At 34.7% G+C, this 16,073-nt stretch overlaps 1 protein-coding gene across 1 annotated transcript in view; it reads right to left on the reverse strand.

Moving 5' to 3' along the window:
• NUA (nuclear pore anchor) overlaps positions 1 to 16,073 on the reverse strand; it is a 158,605-nt gene that overhangs the window by 125,950 nt on the left and 16,582 nt on the right. The window contains exons 2-9 of the mRNA XM_089796895.1: positions 7,802 to 7,948; positions 6,509 to 6,607; positions 6,289 to 6,417; positions 6,119 to 6,211; positions 5,957 to 6,022; positions 5,008 to 5,097; positions 4,814 to 4,891; positions 4,474 to 4,598 (exon numbers count right to left, since the gene is read on the reverse strand). Of these exons, the coding sequence (XP_089653021.1) occupies positions 4,474 to 4,598; positions 4,814 to 4,891; positions 5,008 to 5,097; positions 5,957 to 6,022; positions 6,119 to 6,211; positions 6,289 to 6,417; positions 6,509 to 6,607; positions 7,802 to 7,948 (827 nt within the window). The remainder of the gene's footprint in view (positions 1 to 4,473; positions 4,599 to 4,813; positions 4,892 to 5,007; positions 5,098 to 5,956; positions 6,023 to 6,118; positions 6,212 to 6,288; positions 6,418 to 6,508; positions 6,608 to 7,801; positions 7,949 to 16,073) is intronic.

Here is a 16,073-nt window from a genome sequence, read left to right on the forward strand (position 1 = left end):
TATTATCAAATGGCAAATACTAAGTGCTTCCATTATAACAATATCACATACATATATAGCAAAAATTAAAATGCCTAAAGGCTTCAAGTATCATGCTGAAATCAGAATGAAATAAAAAGAAGTCCAACTAAAATAGTTGGTAAATAGTAAATACCGAACGCAGTCTTGCCTCACTAAACACAATCTTTGCTCATTGCTGCTACTGCTCTTATGTTTTTTTCCTTCCTCTTAGCAAGTATGTTAAATCGAAAAATGAGTAGAAGAGTTAGTGTTTTAATGGACCAAATATGGGTTGCATATTGTTATTATGTCTTTAAGATGACTAGGGGCCACACGAACAACAAAAATTAGGAAAAAATGTTTTTTGGGGATGGTTCGCCTTTACCAGATTGACTGGAAAAAAGGGGACGGCCAGCAGTTTCGGGGACGGATAGGGGACGGCAAAACTGTCCCCGATACTGCTGGCCGTCCCCAAGTTTCCTGCCCAAAAAAATTGGCCGTTTCGGGGACGTTTCTGAATTCTTCAAAAAAGAGACGTCGCAGGGTACGGCCAAAATCCGTACCCGCGTCCCCGTTTCGTACCCGGTACGGGTACTAGGGTACAGAGGCAGGAAACGCGTCCCCGTGGAGCATAGCCATATACTCATTTTGTTTGGTCTCATAATACGAGTTTTTGTAAGATAGTCACCTTACAATAACTTCTGCAAATACAAGTGACATCATTTGGAAGTCATCACTTCCTCATGATGTATACAGGGGGTAGGCCCATTAAAATCACATAGTCACAAGATATATTCATAAATCACAGTCCTCTTAACTGCTACAATTTAATGATCACTAGAGAGTCCATCTCAACATGGTCTACTCCCTCTGAATCAATATGACCGAGATCCTCGAAGGTTGACTGAATCATATCCTCTATATGCTCCCTCTCTTTCAAGGTTGTCTCTAATGAAATGTCAGGCTCCCTTTGAATCTCAATCTCCATATTCCTACAGTATCATTCTTCGAGGAAAAGATCAAGGCACATAGCTCTTATAGTATAAAAAGTATATAATACTTAATAATAATTAGTCTTGCATAATAAAACCATTCCAATAAAATATAGATAAGATATATTTTGAATATATATGCATATATTCAAATATATATATATATATATATACTTAAATCTATATTTTAACATATTATTTCATTTTCAAATAAATTACTATGATTATGAAATTCTTATTCATTTATGAGTAACCCATTCCTATTCAGTAATCAGTCTTCACATAAGAATTTAACAAAAGAGAAAAAAAATACTTACCTCCATGTCATCCTTTTAAAGATTACCTTCTAAATATATAATAAACATTACCCAAATCGAATATTCTTAAAACGTAATTACTCTAATAATAGATTTGCACTCGCATAATATCCTATCTACTTACCTTGCTCAATGATGACGACTTCTCTCTTCTTGGGTATTAATCCACTTGTTATGCGATGGGTTATTTCCCATATAAGTTGTTTACCTTCTTAGTCTTTTTTGCTCCCACTTACATAAGGGAAGGAGTACTATTATTTGAGAACAATTATTTTAAACTTTCACAATATGGATCAATATGGTCTACGTCTCCTCTTCGGTCTTATGGACTTATGCACAACTGCGGTGGTTATTTGCAGACAAGGGTGATGCTAGACAGTTTGTTATGGGAGTCGCCCTTTTGTAATATGAATCTTCTTTGTCTATCTTGCCATAGCAATCAGGGTTTTTTAGCCCAGTCACTAAATTAAAGTTTGCTCAACTCAGCGATAATGGTCTGACATCGACATGTTTCCCTGTGACCAAGACAAGGGTTATATTTGACTGGTCTCCATCTGCAATCTCATTTTCCATTGGTTTTCTTGCTAGTTCTCCAAAGCCCTTGTCCTCTTATTCTTTCCGATTCATTTCTAGCTCTTTTACGTGACAAATAGAATTGATCTCCTTGACTTACTCACAGACTGATAATTGCTTTCCTTTTATTCTTGTAAAAACTGATGTTCATTGGTTTACTCCGATGTGACTTGCATATAAACTCCCATGTGCTTTTATTCATAAACTCCGTTGTCTCTTTTAGGATATATATTTTCCTTTATTTTATTCTGCTCACACGTAAATGTCAATTAGTTCTTATGGTTCAATTATTGACTTAACAACAGTATTCAACACCAAATTAGTATGCCTTACATGCTATATCATATTAAAATAGGATCGATTTGTTTCTGCTGTAACTTATAATAATACTAATGAATTTTCTTCAAACAAGAATACAAATTTTATTGCAATATTCTGGCTCTGATTCCATGTTTTTCTAGGATCAATTGCAGATGTAATAGCACTGCCATTATATTTGGTATGTGTGTTGCAAATGTAACATCATCTTAGATATATAGAGAGAGAATAGGCCATGAATGGACATGTCCCTTCATAGAACATGTCTATTCATTAATCAGATAATTAATATAATAACAAATTTAAACACACACACACATATATTATACTAATTTTTCTCATATAACAATAACCTTATATCTTTAAAGAACACATATACAACAGGTTTATCCGACTGAAGTTATCAAACATCAACACACATCTTGCTGTGGAGACACTTGTTGTCTGACACCAGCACAAAGATAAGTATTTTGTGATAATATCCTTGTTGATCATAAGTTATTAGGAATAGTTTATGCTTTTAGCATTATATTTCTTGTCTTTGATTTTATGATTCTTTGTTTGCATTCCTAAAACTCTGATAACTCTGTTCTAACATATATTCCCTTTTTTTTTATGACTACTATGATTTGTTATCATCTCTGCAATCATCATCTCTACTGAATCTACATGGATGCAACAGGAATCAATAAGATGAGGTAGTTGCTTACTGAACTGAATTAACGATACATATTTGCATATTAGATTCAAAGGGAGCTTATGATTCTCAAGAAAAGAGGCTATTGATTATCATTATTTGTGTATATTTTGTGCATCTTCATCGTTGTGTGCATGCAGAGCTACACTATGCGTGTGTAGTAATTTATTGAAATAATAGACATAAAGATTAGTATCAATAATCCCAGTTCTCATTTTCCTTTATTGATACAATAGGATAGTGAGAGATTTTGCAACCTTGTTTGCAGACTTCATACTAAATTGATGGCACATTTGGTGGCGCATTATGTTCATTAAAAGAGGAACATCATGTTTAGAGACTATTCAGCTTCAAAGGAAGGTTACGTGACAAAGGGAGATATCCAACCATTTGCGAAGCTTGTGTGATAGTAAAACACCTGGCATCAACTTCCTTTTTATCGTGTGTAAAGTTGTCCTTGCTGAGAGGGAGTCTCTGTTAAAATAAAATCTCAATGATAAATGCATTCTTCTCTGGGAGAAGTTTAAGGTGAAAGCCCTCGTTCCACCCTCTGCGAGTAGGTATGATGGACCACCCTTGCGAGGAGGCATGGTGGAAATGCATTCTTCCCTGGGAGCATTTTGTGGTGAAAGCCATCGTTCCACCTTTTGCGAGTAGGCATGGTGGAAGTGAATTCTTCTCTGGAAGTCATGAATGTGACTCCATTTTATGTCCTTATGAAGTAACTAAGGTAAATTATTTTATGCTGAGATAGCATATTTTATGTTAATTTCATTGATATCTTTAGTTGCAGCTATGTGTGCCAGCCACACTAGAGATCTCTCTCTCTTGCTAAGAGGGAGTGTTAGAAGATTGTAGCTGTGATAGAGATCTTTATCGCTGATCTTATAAAATAGAAATAAGTGTGTTATGATCATTATGGTCACCTTCAACTAAACGAAACATTTGTGAGAGTATTTAAGTTAATATCATGAGTCATAAGTCATTCGAAGAGGCATGTATATGGAAATATAAAATATTGAATATTTGAAAATATGAAGGGTCTTGTTTTTGGGATTCAAAGAGACCTTCATGTAAAAGATGGAGAGTCTTATGCCATCTATTTATGTGATTGCTTGGTATATTGTAAATTAATAAGTAGGAGATGATTTCCACAGCAAGTCAAATTGTGATATTGCTATCAGGATTTAATTGTGTGATTTTTGAGTCACAATCATTGACCCATGTTTCATGAGTAGTGATTCAACATGAATCCATCTCTCATGAGAATAAAAGGAACACTTAGCACTCATTGGATCTAGGTGATGCTCACAGGGGTCAATGAGTTTGACTCAAAAATCACACAATTAAATCATGATAGCAATTTTACAAAATTGTAAATCAATCAAGCAAAAGCCTTGTACTCGAACATTTTCATTATCAATAAAAGAGATATTTTGCTGGTGTGGCTGGGTTTTTCCTTCAAGTGAAAGGGTTTTCCCAGGATAAATCTTGTCTCTTTTGTGCATTTTATTTACTTTTTCTTATGCTGTGTTATCTCTGTTTCTGGGCTAAAAATTTAACACAATATACATACAGTTGTTCTATATTTCTGTCTGTTGAGAAATTGACCAATGCAAGTTTATCAGATTCCTTTGCAGTGCTGTAAGCTTCTATATCAGCTCGAGCTTTCTCTAACTTCTCCTTCAATTCTGCTGCCTCCTATAATCACAAGAAGCACCAAAAGAAAACAAGAAACAATTTAGCTGTATTTTTGCCATCAAAACCTTAGAAAGTTCAGCTAATAAAATAAAAATGTTCCAAAAGTCCTTTCATGACCCAAGAATGGCCTTGTATTTAGTAACATTCTTAAAACTAGTCACCAAAAACATTTAGCAAAAGTTTAGCCTTAAATTATCAGCTTTCTAAATTAATACCTTCACTAAATCTTCTCTTGTAGAAACTTCTCTTTGAAGTTTCTCTTTATAATCACTTTCAACCTGATTCAAATGGGTCTGAAAAAATTCTATGTGAGAATCCAAATATTGTTTAATTATTCAAGGACTGTAAGCTCTGAAGTTTACAAAACTTAAAAACTGAAAACATTTATGCTCTGTAGCAAGGTACTTACTTCTAACGCTTTGATCACACCCTCAAGTTCATTTGCCTTTTCTCTCCACTCATCAGAACTTTGCTTATACAAATCTGCAAGCCTAGAAGCCTGCAAAAAGTGCAATTTAAATATGGAACATGATTCATTTCTCTTCATAAACATCAAAGACATTGCACTAGAACAGGCAAAAAACGCAGTCAAGGTGAATAGCTTCAGGTGGATTTAGACCTGGCAACAAAATTCATTACTTAGAGAATATTGAATATGTAATCAAAAACTTAAAAATTATCAATTACCTTTCTTTGCAACAACTATGTTGTCCAAAATTTGCACCTCAAGAGTTCAAAAGACTAACAATCGAAACAAAAAAAAATAGGTGACCCGCGTATAAATTTTTGAGAAAGAAAACAAATTGTTGCTGTTATACATTGGTGGCTGAATAACATTTTTCTGCCATGTAAGCTAACCGTTTAGGTGCACATAGCCAGAAACAATATGCTATGTAAGTTGGGAAAAAATGATACTTTCAGTTTTATTATCAATCTTCAGTAAATCCCATGATAATTTTGTTCCTGATAAAGCTGGTAGAAAAGGAAATCAAATATTATTTGTTGGGAAAGATATTTCCAATACCTTCTTTTCATGCCCACTCTAACCTATTGTATCTATCAGTCATAGCCACTACAATCACCGGTGCCTATGTCTTTTCTATTTTAATCTTATGGTTTTATACAAAGAATGTGTTTACTTCTTTTTACTAGAACTATCCCTGCTTTTTCAGTAAAATGTAATAATGAAGTATTGCGTTAATATTTGGCCAAACTTTGTACTCTAGCGCTGTTTACATTGGTTGAAAATTAACCGTTCCAATCAAAATCCATCCTATGTATAAATAAATGACAAACACTGAAACCAATGTGGAAGGCAACAGAAACAACTTCTAAGTGCCTGCAATTTGAAAACTTACAGTTGCAACTTCTGCTGAAAAATTTTCTTCTTTGGAAGCAGCATCTTCTTTAGTGAATCTTAGCTCCTTTATAGACCACAATCCCCAAACCAGAACAGTTACACCTTGCATAACTATTGAAAATAATCAATCTATACAAGTCACCAGTAGTTTATGTCATACCTCTCTTGTAGAAGAAAGTTTTTCCTCCAGCTCCTTAACTTTTTCTTTACTCCTCTGTAGCTCTCCAAGGGAATCATTCCCTTTTTTCTCAGCCTGAAAATATTTAGACATGCCTCAGACAAACAAACAAGCATTAGATAGTTTTGGAATAAATAAGATTATAAGGCTACCTCTGATAGTTTAGCAGAAAGTTCTGCTTCCAATTCAGCACTACTTTGGTGTTGCTGTAGGACTGTGTTAACTTTAGTTGTTAACTCTTCGTTCAACCAGGTGTTGTGTCTTTGAATCAACTCCTTCTCCTGTTCATAAATGCGTTAAGGCTAATCCAATGATATTATTATATCATGATTATTATAATAATAACATAAAGGAAAAACAAAAAATCAATACCTGCAGAAGCCGAGCCTGCATTGCATGGGAACGAGAAATTTCAGCTTCAATTTCACGTGATTTCGCTTCCAAAGTTCCACGATCATTGGTTAGGGCAAGCTGCCCAAAGCAGAAATTAAGCTATCAGTAATTTGAATAAATAGAAATTAAGTTATCAAAAGTTTGACCATAGAAGTTTACAAAGTACATATTCCAGACTAATTTAAATGAATATATGATCCAGGACTTCCTCCCTATTCATTGCAATCTCAACTAATTCAAGATCCATTTTACTCAGATTTTATGAAGCTTTTAAAGTGTCATAATTGACTACAAAAACAAATCTCCTTAATTTTCCTTTTCAAAGACAGTTTGACTAAGCAATTTGGGCACTGGCAAACCATGGCTCAGTATCAGAACAATCCATATGAAGGACAAGCCATGATTTTGGATTAATTTCACAAGAAAAGAAGGAATTGAAGGTCCTGATCACCTCAGAGAACATGAAAAATTGTTAACCAATTCGTCTATTGCCAGTCTATTTATTTAAAACAAAGGGTGTATCTGAAGTCTTCCCAGGAAAAATGTATGAGGGTATAAGAATGAACACAATAAATAATATAAAACCTCAATTTGTCTTCCCTTGAACAATATAACTATTCTTTATTATCATCAACCAGACATTTAGTTATAACAGATTTTATGTTTATCAGTGTATGGCATGAACCATAGGAAGCTACAATAAGACAAATGTTAATATATTAAGAGAAAAGAGAGACATAACAATAGGCAGATATAAAATGCCCTTGTATAGAGGGAAATAATAAAACTAGATGTTGATCGCATCAACCAACTTATTCCTTGCTAATTATGACATCAAATATGACTCTCTGAGTTATTGCTTTTGAGAATAGTAGTGGCACTAGTTGTAAAGATAAAAATAATAAAAGGTTTGTTGATAAAGTCACTCATTTTCAACTGAGTTATTTTTCACAGAATTGCTATCATGCAAAGAATCATCTGCCCAACTACTAAGGATCTTATCTCTTAGCATCATATATGATAATCCAGAATTACAAATACTTAATCTTAGCCTTCATAGATTTTTTATTTTGAAAACAACACATTTAATCCATGCATGTATAGCTGCAGAGAAATCATAAATATAAATTTTATAAATCTGGAAGCACAAATTTCTTTAACACTTAATAAACATTATAGAATAACACATGAGGAAAGTACTTCTGGGAGCAATATTCAAATTCCAGGTAAACATGGAACCAAATATTCCAAATACGAAAGATTAATACGTACAATCTTGTCCAGATATATTTTAATTGAGTGATTCTTCTCATTAAGCTCTGTATTTTTTTGTTCCAGAACTTCCAATAATTCCCTCTTTGATTTGTGCAGCTCGCTGACTTCAAGAGACAAGCACTCAGCTTCACTGTCCTTTCTAATCTGTAATAAGCATTGATTATTAAAATAAATAAGCAATAGCAAAAACCAAGCTTCAGTGAGCATATTTGCAAAAATATTATCTTATAAATAGGCTTACCATTCTAAATATATTAATGAAAGCAAAAATGAAGATATCTTATAAATGAATATAATCAATTCACTAAAGGAATGAAGCACAAAGCTGATGCATAAAAATATTACACATTTTGGTGTTAAAGGGAAGGCAAAGGATAAATAGCTACTTATTTTACTGTTAATTTTGTGAACATATAATAATTTATTATTTACCAGATGTAAATATCAATAACAGTTCGTACTACAAAGAATGTATACATCAAGGTTTATCATTTAGTTAAAGGCTAAGCATTAGCCTGGATTCTAATAACCTAGAGATTAATGGAATGCTCAACTAAATCTTATAAAGAACACATCAGGGACAGAGAAGAGTTCCAAAGGGTACAAACCAAGGGCAGCTACATCTTAACTGAAAAGAGCAGAGCAAATATAAGAGTATGGCCAAAAGAAAAGAGGGGGACTGACTAAGGCAACAAATAAAGGTCACTGTCGTGCTGAATCTGAATCGTGTAATGGAAGGCCATACCCCTAATGAGCAATTCCTAATACTGATAACAACAAGAAAACAGCCAGCGGAGAGGGCCTGGCTAATTGATCATGATAAGGCAAAAAGAATGTCTCTTACAGAACCTTCCTAAGATGCATGACCAATGAGAATGAGAGTGTGGTCACGCTATTTGGGAGCATCCAAAGTGGCATATACAAAGTCACATTACAAATATGGTTATTGCCTGTGTCTCATTATTTTTAAGCTCCTCTGCACTCAGATGAGACCAATTTGTCTGGTCAAAAAAATTGAAGCTGGAATTTATTAATAGTCAGGAGAATCCTCACAAACAAACCATAAGTTTGTCACCTTTTCCAAAGAAATATTAACAATGATTCAAAACCTCCTAAACATCTATAAAAAAATTTAAAGCTTAATCAGGATCTATCATATAGATAAAACCTCAATCCTTCCTTTTCTCCCCCACCCCACCCTTCGGGATGCAGCCAATGAACCCCAAGCCCATATAATATACACCTGTAGGTGAGCTAACAAACCCGCCGGAAGCCCTTGATAGAGATAATTGATGGAGAGCAACAGCAATCTGTAATCATTTATGTTGTTGCCATGGCTCAAGATTTCATGCATAACATGCCCCACTATAGAGCTAGGGTGTATGCTTCCCTCTATACCTCCCTCCCACTGAAACGCCCTAGCACAAGGAGACTTCCACAGGACAATTCCTTAAAGGCAGCTGTTCAAACCAGACCAACCAACCGAGGTCATTCTTTAGAATGACCACCCAAGCCAACATCGTTGCAATTAAGCTATTTCTTTACTATAGTTTCTAACCTGAGGAAACAAGTGCACTCAGAACACAAGTAAACGAGTCAAGCTGATCCAAATATTTCAATCTATCTCCCATGCTCAATCAACTCTTTTACTGTCCTAGTAGAACTTTCATTTAAAAAGACCTCCTCCAAGCCAAATAGACGAATATTTCATAAATCTTCCTAGCCTTGACAGGAGTTCATGCAAGGGTTCACAGGTGGGCTAAATGGGATACCTCAAGAACAAAAATGGTTAGATAACTTAAGTACATTCCTAACGAACATGTGTGATACAAGCCTTGCCTACTGCAGGGCACAAAGAGAACCCATACCCAAACACATCAGACCAAATAATGGGTTTATAACAAGCAAACACAATAATTAAGTTTGATGAGCATTTAAGAAACTAAATTAAACCTAAAGGATATAACAGACACCATGCGATCTATTTGGAGTTAAAGTCAAAGCTAGTAGTCCCAAGCAAGTCCTAAAAAATCATGATTAGTGGCTAGTCTCAGAATTTTTTAATTTTTTCAATAAAAAAAAAATCAATCAAGGTTTTGGCCACAAAAAAGGTGGTTTCTTGGAGTCTATTTTGGGTTGTAGTACTCATCTACAAAATTTTTTACCAAATTTTTGAACAAAGTGATCACTGTTTATCTCAAGCATTGAAGGCTTTGGTATTCTCTACTAAAATTTCAGTTTGAGAAGCTGAACTCGGTGTCTTTGGCTGCAAGGAGGAAAAAAAATTGTTTTCCCAACATCAGATTGAAAGGTTTGTTATTATCTTGCTCATATCTAGAAGTTTTGTAGAATCAGGAAGGGTCTCAACAGCAATCTCATTTTGTAGAATGAGTTTTTATGAGAAGCGGGCAGCCTTCAGTGCATTCAAGACCAAAAAACCTGCAGATTATGTATTCTGTAAGGTAGTTAGAACAATTACCATTAAGGGAGGGTATTAAAATAATGTAATGTTTCTTTCATGGTCATCTTAGTTTATTTAGGCAGATTATATATTCGTCTTCTATTTATGTTTATTTCCTTTAGAATCACCATAAAGGAATTGTCTATATATGAACTCTGATTTCATTAGTGAACATACAATTACCATTATACAGTTCTCTACAAATTGCAATCAAATGTGTGGGTTTTAAGGCTCATAAAGAATCCTGGCAGCGGATTTAAGAGTGCTACAACAATTCCCTGGGGCCTTTTCTCACCTTTGGTATGACTTTCAAAGAAGACTGCTAGAAAGCCTGGGTAGGGGCAGGGCCTGAATTTATCAAGGAAGGCATAAGGCTTGCAGTGGATGTGGAGATGTGTTTGCATAGGTGATGGCCATGTGTTTGCACGTGTCACTTTCTCTCTTTCTTTGTAGTTAGTTGTAAATGAGATGTTTATGCTATGATTATGAATGCAAATTTGATATGATGTATGAATGTAGTGTAGATGAGATGAACCATGATAGTATGTATGAAATGCAAAATGTGGATGAACTAACATCTCATGCAATGTTCCATTTTGTTGATAGTGACAGGTATCCCATGAAGATCGATAGGATGAACCAAAGAACCAAACGCTTGTGCAGGCATGAAGAAACATGATACTTTGAAGAAGCCAACAATCCCTCATCACGAAGGATGCAAGTAAATCAGTGATCGAACCATGTGCTTATGCAATGCAGCCTTATGCTAGATGCAACCCTAAGTCTGGTTACCAAGCTTCGAAAATTATCATCACTAAGCATTTAGCAAAATCCCACATGTCATACAATTCCCATTGACATTGCAATCATGGAAATATGAATAGGACATATGTTCTAGTTTTGTCGAGATTAAATGTAAGCATTTGAGGCACAAGAAACCAGAATGACCAGAACATTTGTCCCTTTTAATATAGCAAGTGAACATAAGCATCAAAGCATAAACGCTAGGATGACCAAAATGTTTCTTGCATGCAAACACACCAGACACACGAGAGATCCTTCTCATGCTAAGTAATCAGTAAGTATTCTGGCCGCAACAACCCGTGTGTTCATAACCTAAGATAGAAATGTGCTAGGTATACTTACAGTGACCCATACGTTCACTTAGCAGGACGAGTATCAATATTTACTGTAGCATAAAGAATTCACTCCAACAAGCAAGGAAACGAACCAACCTCAATGAAGAGTCCATATAAAATGAGTCGAGGTACACACAGCCTTCCAATACGAGATAGAGGCTCTTATAGTGGACACCACTTTTATATGGATGCTTCAGATCATTGAAACTAAATCATCAAACAGAAAGCAAAGAAAAGATCATGCCCCTAGTCCTCACTTCTCTAGTCAAAAGTGACATCATCGAGTTGCTCAAAGAGACATGATAAAGTAAAAGCAAAACAAGAAAAGAAAAGCTCAGCATATACCAAACAAATTCATCGTTTTGAGTTCATTGTTTTGTGTTATAGGATTGATGTCAAGTGTCAATGTTTGGAACATGTGTGAAAGAAATCTCTTCAATAGGGTGACAACAGTAGACAGACATAGTGAGAACAACTGGTGACTGAAGTTGAAGAGGAATCTTCAGTAAGAAGAACCTTAGTAGGAATGAGCGACAGTAGACAAACACAGGACAACTAGTGACTAACGCAAGAGATTTTCCATGAGAGGAATCTCTAAAGTGACATTGTGTTTTCCTTTTAGGACCTCTATTCGTAACAATGGAAATCATTTCCAATCATGTTTTAGTAAAGTGCACAATGTATTGAGATATAACAGAAACCTTAATATAAGCCATGTAATGGAAGTGGTGCCCTCTGCCACATTCATCTATCAAAAAGTTAAAAGCAATGCATAATCAATCAAAAATCTTCACAAGCATGAAAGTGGTTTAAATTAATGCAATTATTGTAAAATTTATACTTGATATAAAATATAACCTAAATAAATGATAAAATTGGATTCAAGGTGGCATTGACAAAGTATTGTAAGAGATGATTAATGCAGATTTGATGTATAACACTTGGATTATTGTACAAATTTCTAATAAAATAGACGGTGTTTGAATCTAAACTAGACACACTAGGTTAAAAAACATAATAGGATAACTTTGAATGACAATAATTTTGAAACCGAATATATTAAGCATTAAAACTATTGAGGGGGATTAGTAATACGGAAATCAAAGAATAAAGGGCATTCCAAGTTCCTTATGGAAACTTGTGTTGTGGTAACAAACCACAAAAAACAGTTACTCTTGGAAAACATTCTTAAACTTTAGCAACCAAAATTATTTCATGATGAATAGTAATTCGTACCAAGAAAGTTTAAGTGTACCCTATAGATACACTAAGTGTCATTTGATTAAACCTTGTATGTATCTGCATTCATTTACCCTTCTAAGCTTTTTAAGGATTAGCACCACATAAAGAAATAAAAAAACTAAATCCATAGAAAAATAATGGTCTTCAATGATGATTAATTATGCATAAGTAAACATAATACCAATTTCTGCAAATTTTTCCATTGCTAGCTGGGTATGTATAGCCCTAGCAAAAATTTATTTAATCCCATTCTAAATATTCCTCTATTCCTATTCAAGTTTTCTAGTCTAGCTAGAGATACCAAAATCACCTTATTAATATTTTAATCACTTTTTTTCTTTAATTATCAGATTTAAAATTTTGAAGCTATATCACATTGCTTTTGCAAGTTCATAAAACACTATAGTAGGTTTGGACCACCATAGGAAATAGAGGATCAAGCATTATGATTCCATTTTATTGCTTAGACCATGGTGTACGACCCTGCCAAAATTGAAATTTATAGTATGTGCTTATAAAATACTTTTATCAAATGAAATGGCTATAGGTTAAACAAATGAGCCAAGTTATAGAAAATTCCATCAATATAAAGTGGAAAACTTATATAAATTTATGAATATTTTCATGACGAAGTCAATCAAAGCGTTTCCAATCACCCATCCCTATTCATCTAATTCATTCATTACATAGATTTCTCCACAAGCTTCATATTATTATTTAGTGTGCCCATTGCATTTATACACATTACACACATGATCATCCACCAAAACATAAAGAACCATCATCAAATGTATTTGATGCTCTAAGTAATGCATGAGTAAATTTACACATACACATACATCTTCAAGTTTTGAAATCTGTAGCAAATCATCTTTGATTGTAACATTAGAACTCTCAATGCAAGCATTTGTTTCATTTATTTTAGTTATTTCCCATGGTTCACCATGGAAAACAAACTCAAGAGGTTTTTATCTTTTGCATCACCATCTGAGAGGTGTGTATATGCAATATGTAATCATCACAAATAAATAAATTTATATTACAAAAGGTACTTGGTAAAATAACAGATGTTTATTAGCAAAGAATGAGATGTTCTTATAGAGTTTACAAGAACAAGGTTTCTTTTTGAAAAAATAATAATAGAAAGAATCTATTGTACATGATATTTACAATATCTAGAAGTGACCATTAAAATAGAAATAGGATTTAGGAGATATTATTTTAACACCCCTCTTAATAGTCAACTTATCAACGACACCAAGCTACCCCTTGAATGTGACAAACTTCTCTAGAAGTAGGAACTAGGTGAGAATATCAACAGTCTGGTTAGTTGTAGGAAAAAACTGCTAACCCATGGATCCATCTTCAACTAGTTGACAGATTAAATGACAATGAATGTCAATATGCTTAGTGCGCTCATGGAAGACAAGATTTTTGGCAAGTTTGAGGACCCCTTGATTGTAGCAAATGAGGTGTGAAGGTCCTGCGAGAGGCATATGGATGTCCGAAAGCACCCTACGAAGCCTCACAACCTGCTTTGACCACTTCCCTATATTCGGCTTCTTTCAAGGAAAGAGATATGACCTACTGTGTCTTATTGGTCCAAGTTATAGCAATTGTGCCCAAACTAAAGTCTCGAAAAGTAGACTTTTTGACATCAACTGAGCCTCACCAATCCACGTCTGTGTAACCGATAAGTCGAGCATCTTTGGTACATATATAGAGGATGAACAAAATCAAGTGTTCCCTTGAAATAAAGTAGGATGCGCTTTTTTGCAACCCAATGATCTGATGTGGCAATTGTCATGAAGCGAGATATGTAACTCACTACAAAGTTGAGATCAAGTCTAGTGGTGATGAGATATATCAAATTGGCTACTAGTTGACTGAATGCAGATCCATTCTCGATTAGGAGAACTAGGTTTGGTTGATAACTTGGGACCAAACTCCACAAATGTTGATGCAAGTTTACAATACTGCATTCTGAATTTATCCAACAAAGCCCATGCTACTTCGATCGGGAGATGAAGATGCCTTGTGCCTGCTACCAAACCTCAACACTTAGGCAATAATGAATTAGTCCATATTCAATCATGTCAAAAGACTAATAGAGATTACGTTTGATTTCTTGAATCAACGTGAATGCAGATCCATTCTTGATTAGGAGAACTAGGTCTGGTTGATAACTTGGGACCAAACACCACAGATGTAGATGCAAGTTTACAATACTACATTCTGAATTTATCCAACAAAGCCCATGCTACTTCGACCGGGAGATGAAGATGCCTTGTGCTTGCTACCAAACCTCAACACTTAGGCAATAATGAATTAGTCCATATTCAATCATGTCAAAAGACTGACAAAGATTACATTTGATTTCTTGAATCAACAATTAGGAACTGCCAGTAATAATCAAATCACCAACATGTCTAACTACAATGATGAAATCATAGCCAATAGTCTTGACATAAAAATTGAGTCAAAGGACTCCTCTAGAAACCCTGATCTATGAGGTACATACCAATTTATATTTCCTATGCTCAAGAAGCCTATTTGAGGCCATAGAGTGCTTTCACCAGTTTGAGTACACAATGTTCTCTATCAACAACCTTGAATCCAAGAGGTTGTGTCCTGTACACTTCTTCTAGCAACTTACCATTTAAGAATGCACTAGTGATGTCCATTTGATGGACCTTCTAGCCACACTGAGTTATCATGGCAATGACTAATCTAATGGTGCTCATCTTTGCAGAGTGAGCAAAGTTCTCTTCATAATCAATTCCTTTTAGCTAAGAGAAGCCTTTGGCAACAAGACAAGCCTTGTACTCATCTAAAGTACCATCAACTTTGTATTTGACTTTGTAGACCCATTTGCAACCAATGGATTTCTTTCGTAAAGGAAGATCTTATAGAACCCAAGTGTTATTTTTCAACAAGCTATGATGCTCAGTCTACATAGCTTCTTCCCACTCGAGTACTTATTTTGCCTTTGTGTATGTTTAGGGTTTATACACACTATGAAGGTTGGCCATGAGAGCAAAATTTATTGAGTCAATAGATTTGCTCTTTTTCTGAGCAGTTCTACCCTCAACGAGCTCATCATGAAGATTGTCAATCATCTTAGCCCACCACTTAGGTTGAAAAGTAGAAGTGCTAACATCTGAAGCAAGAGGTGCAAGGAAATCAACATCAAACAAAAGGTTAGATGAATCCTGACAAAATCAAATGGTACTGCTTAATATCTAGGCAAGCTTGGTGGAGAAGCAAGAACAGTGATGATTGGAGCCTTAACTCGAGCTTGGAGAGACTAATCCTCAGAATTCTTAACTGGAGGAGAGAATTAAACGACCCTTATTCCTCATTAAAGATCACATCATGGTTGACGATGAGATGATTAATCACTATGTCAATCAGGTGGTAGGCTTTG

This window comes from Cupressus sempervirens, chromosome 8 (assembly GCF_028749045.1).
Source record: "Cupressus sempervirens isolate cs-2001-9-10 chromosome 8, ASM2874904v1, whole genome shotgun sequence".
NCBI lineage: Eukaryota > Viridiplantae > Streptophyta > Pinopsida > Cupressales > Cupressaceae > Cupressus > Cupressus sempervirens.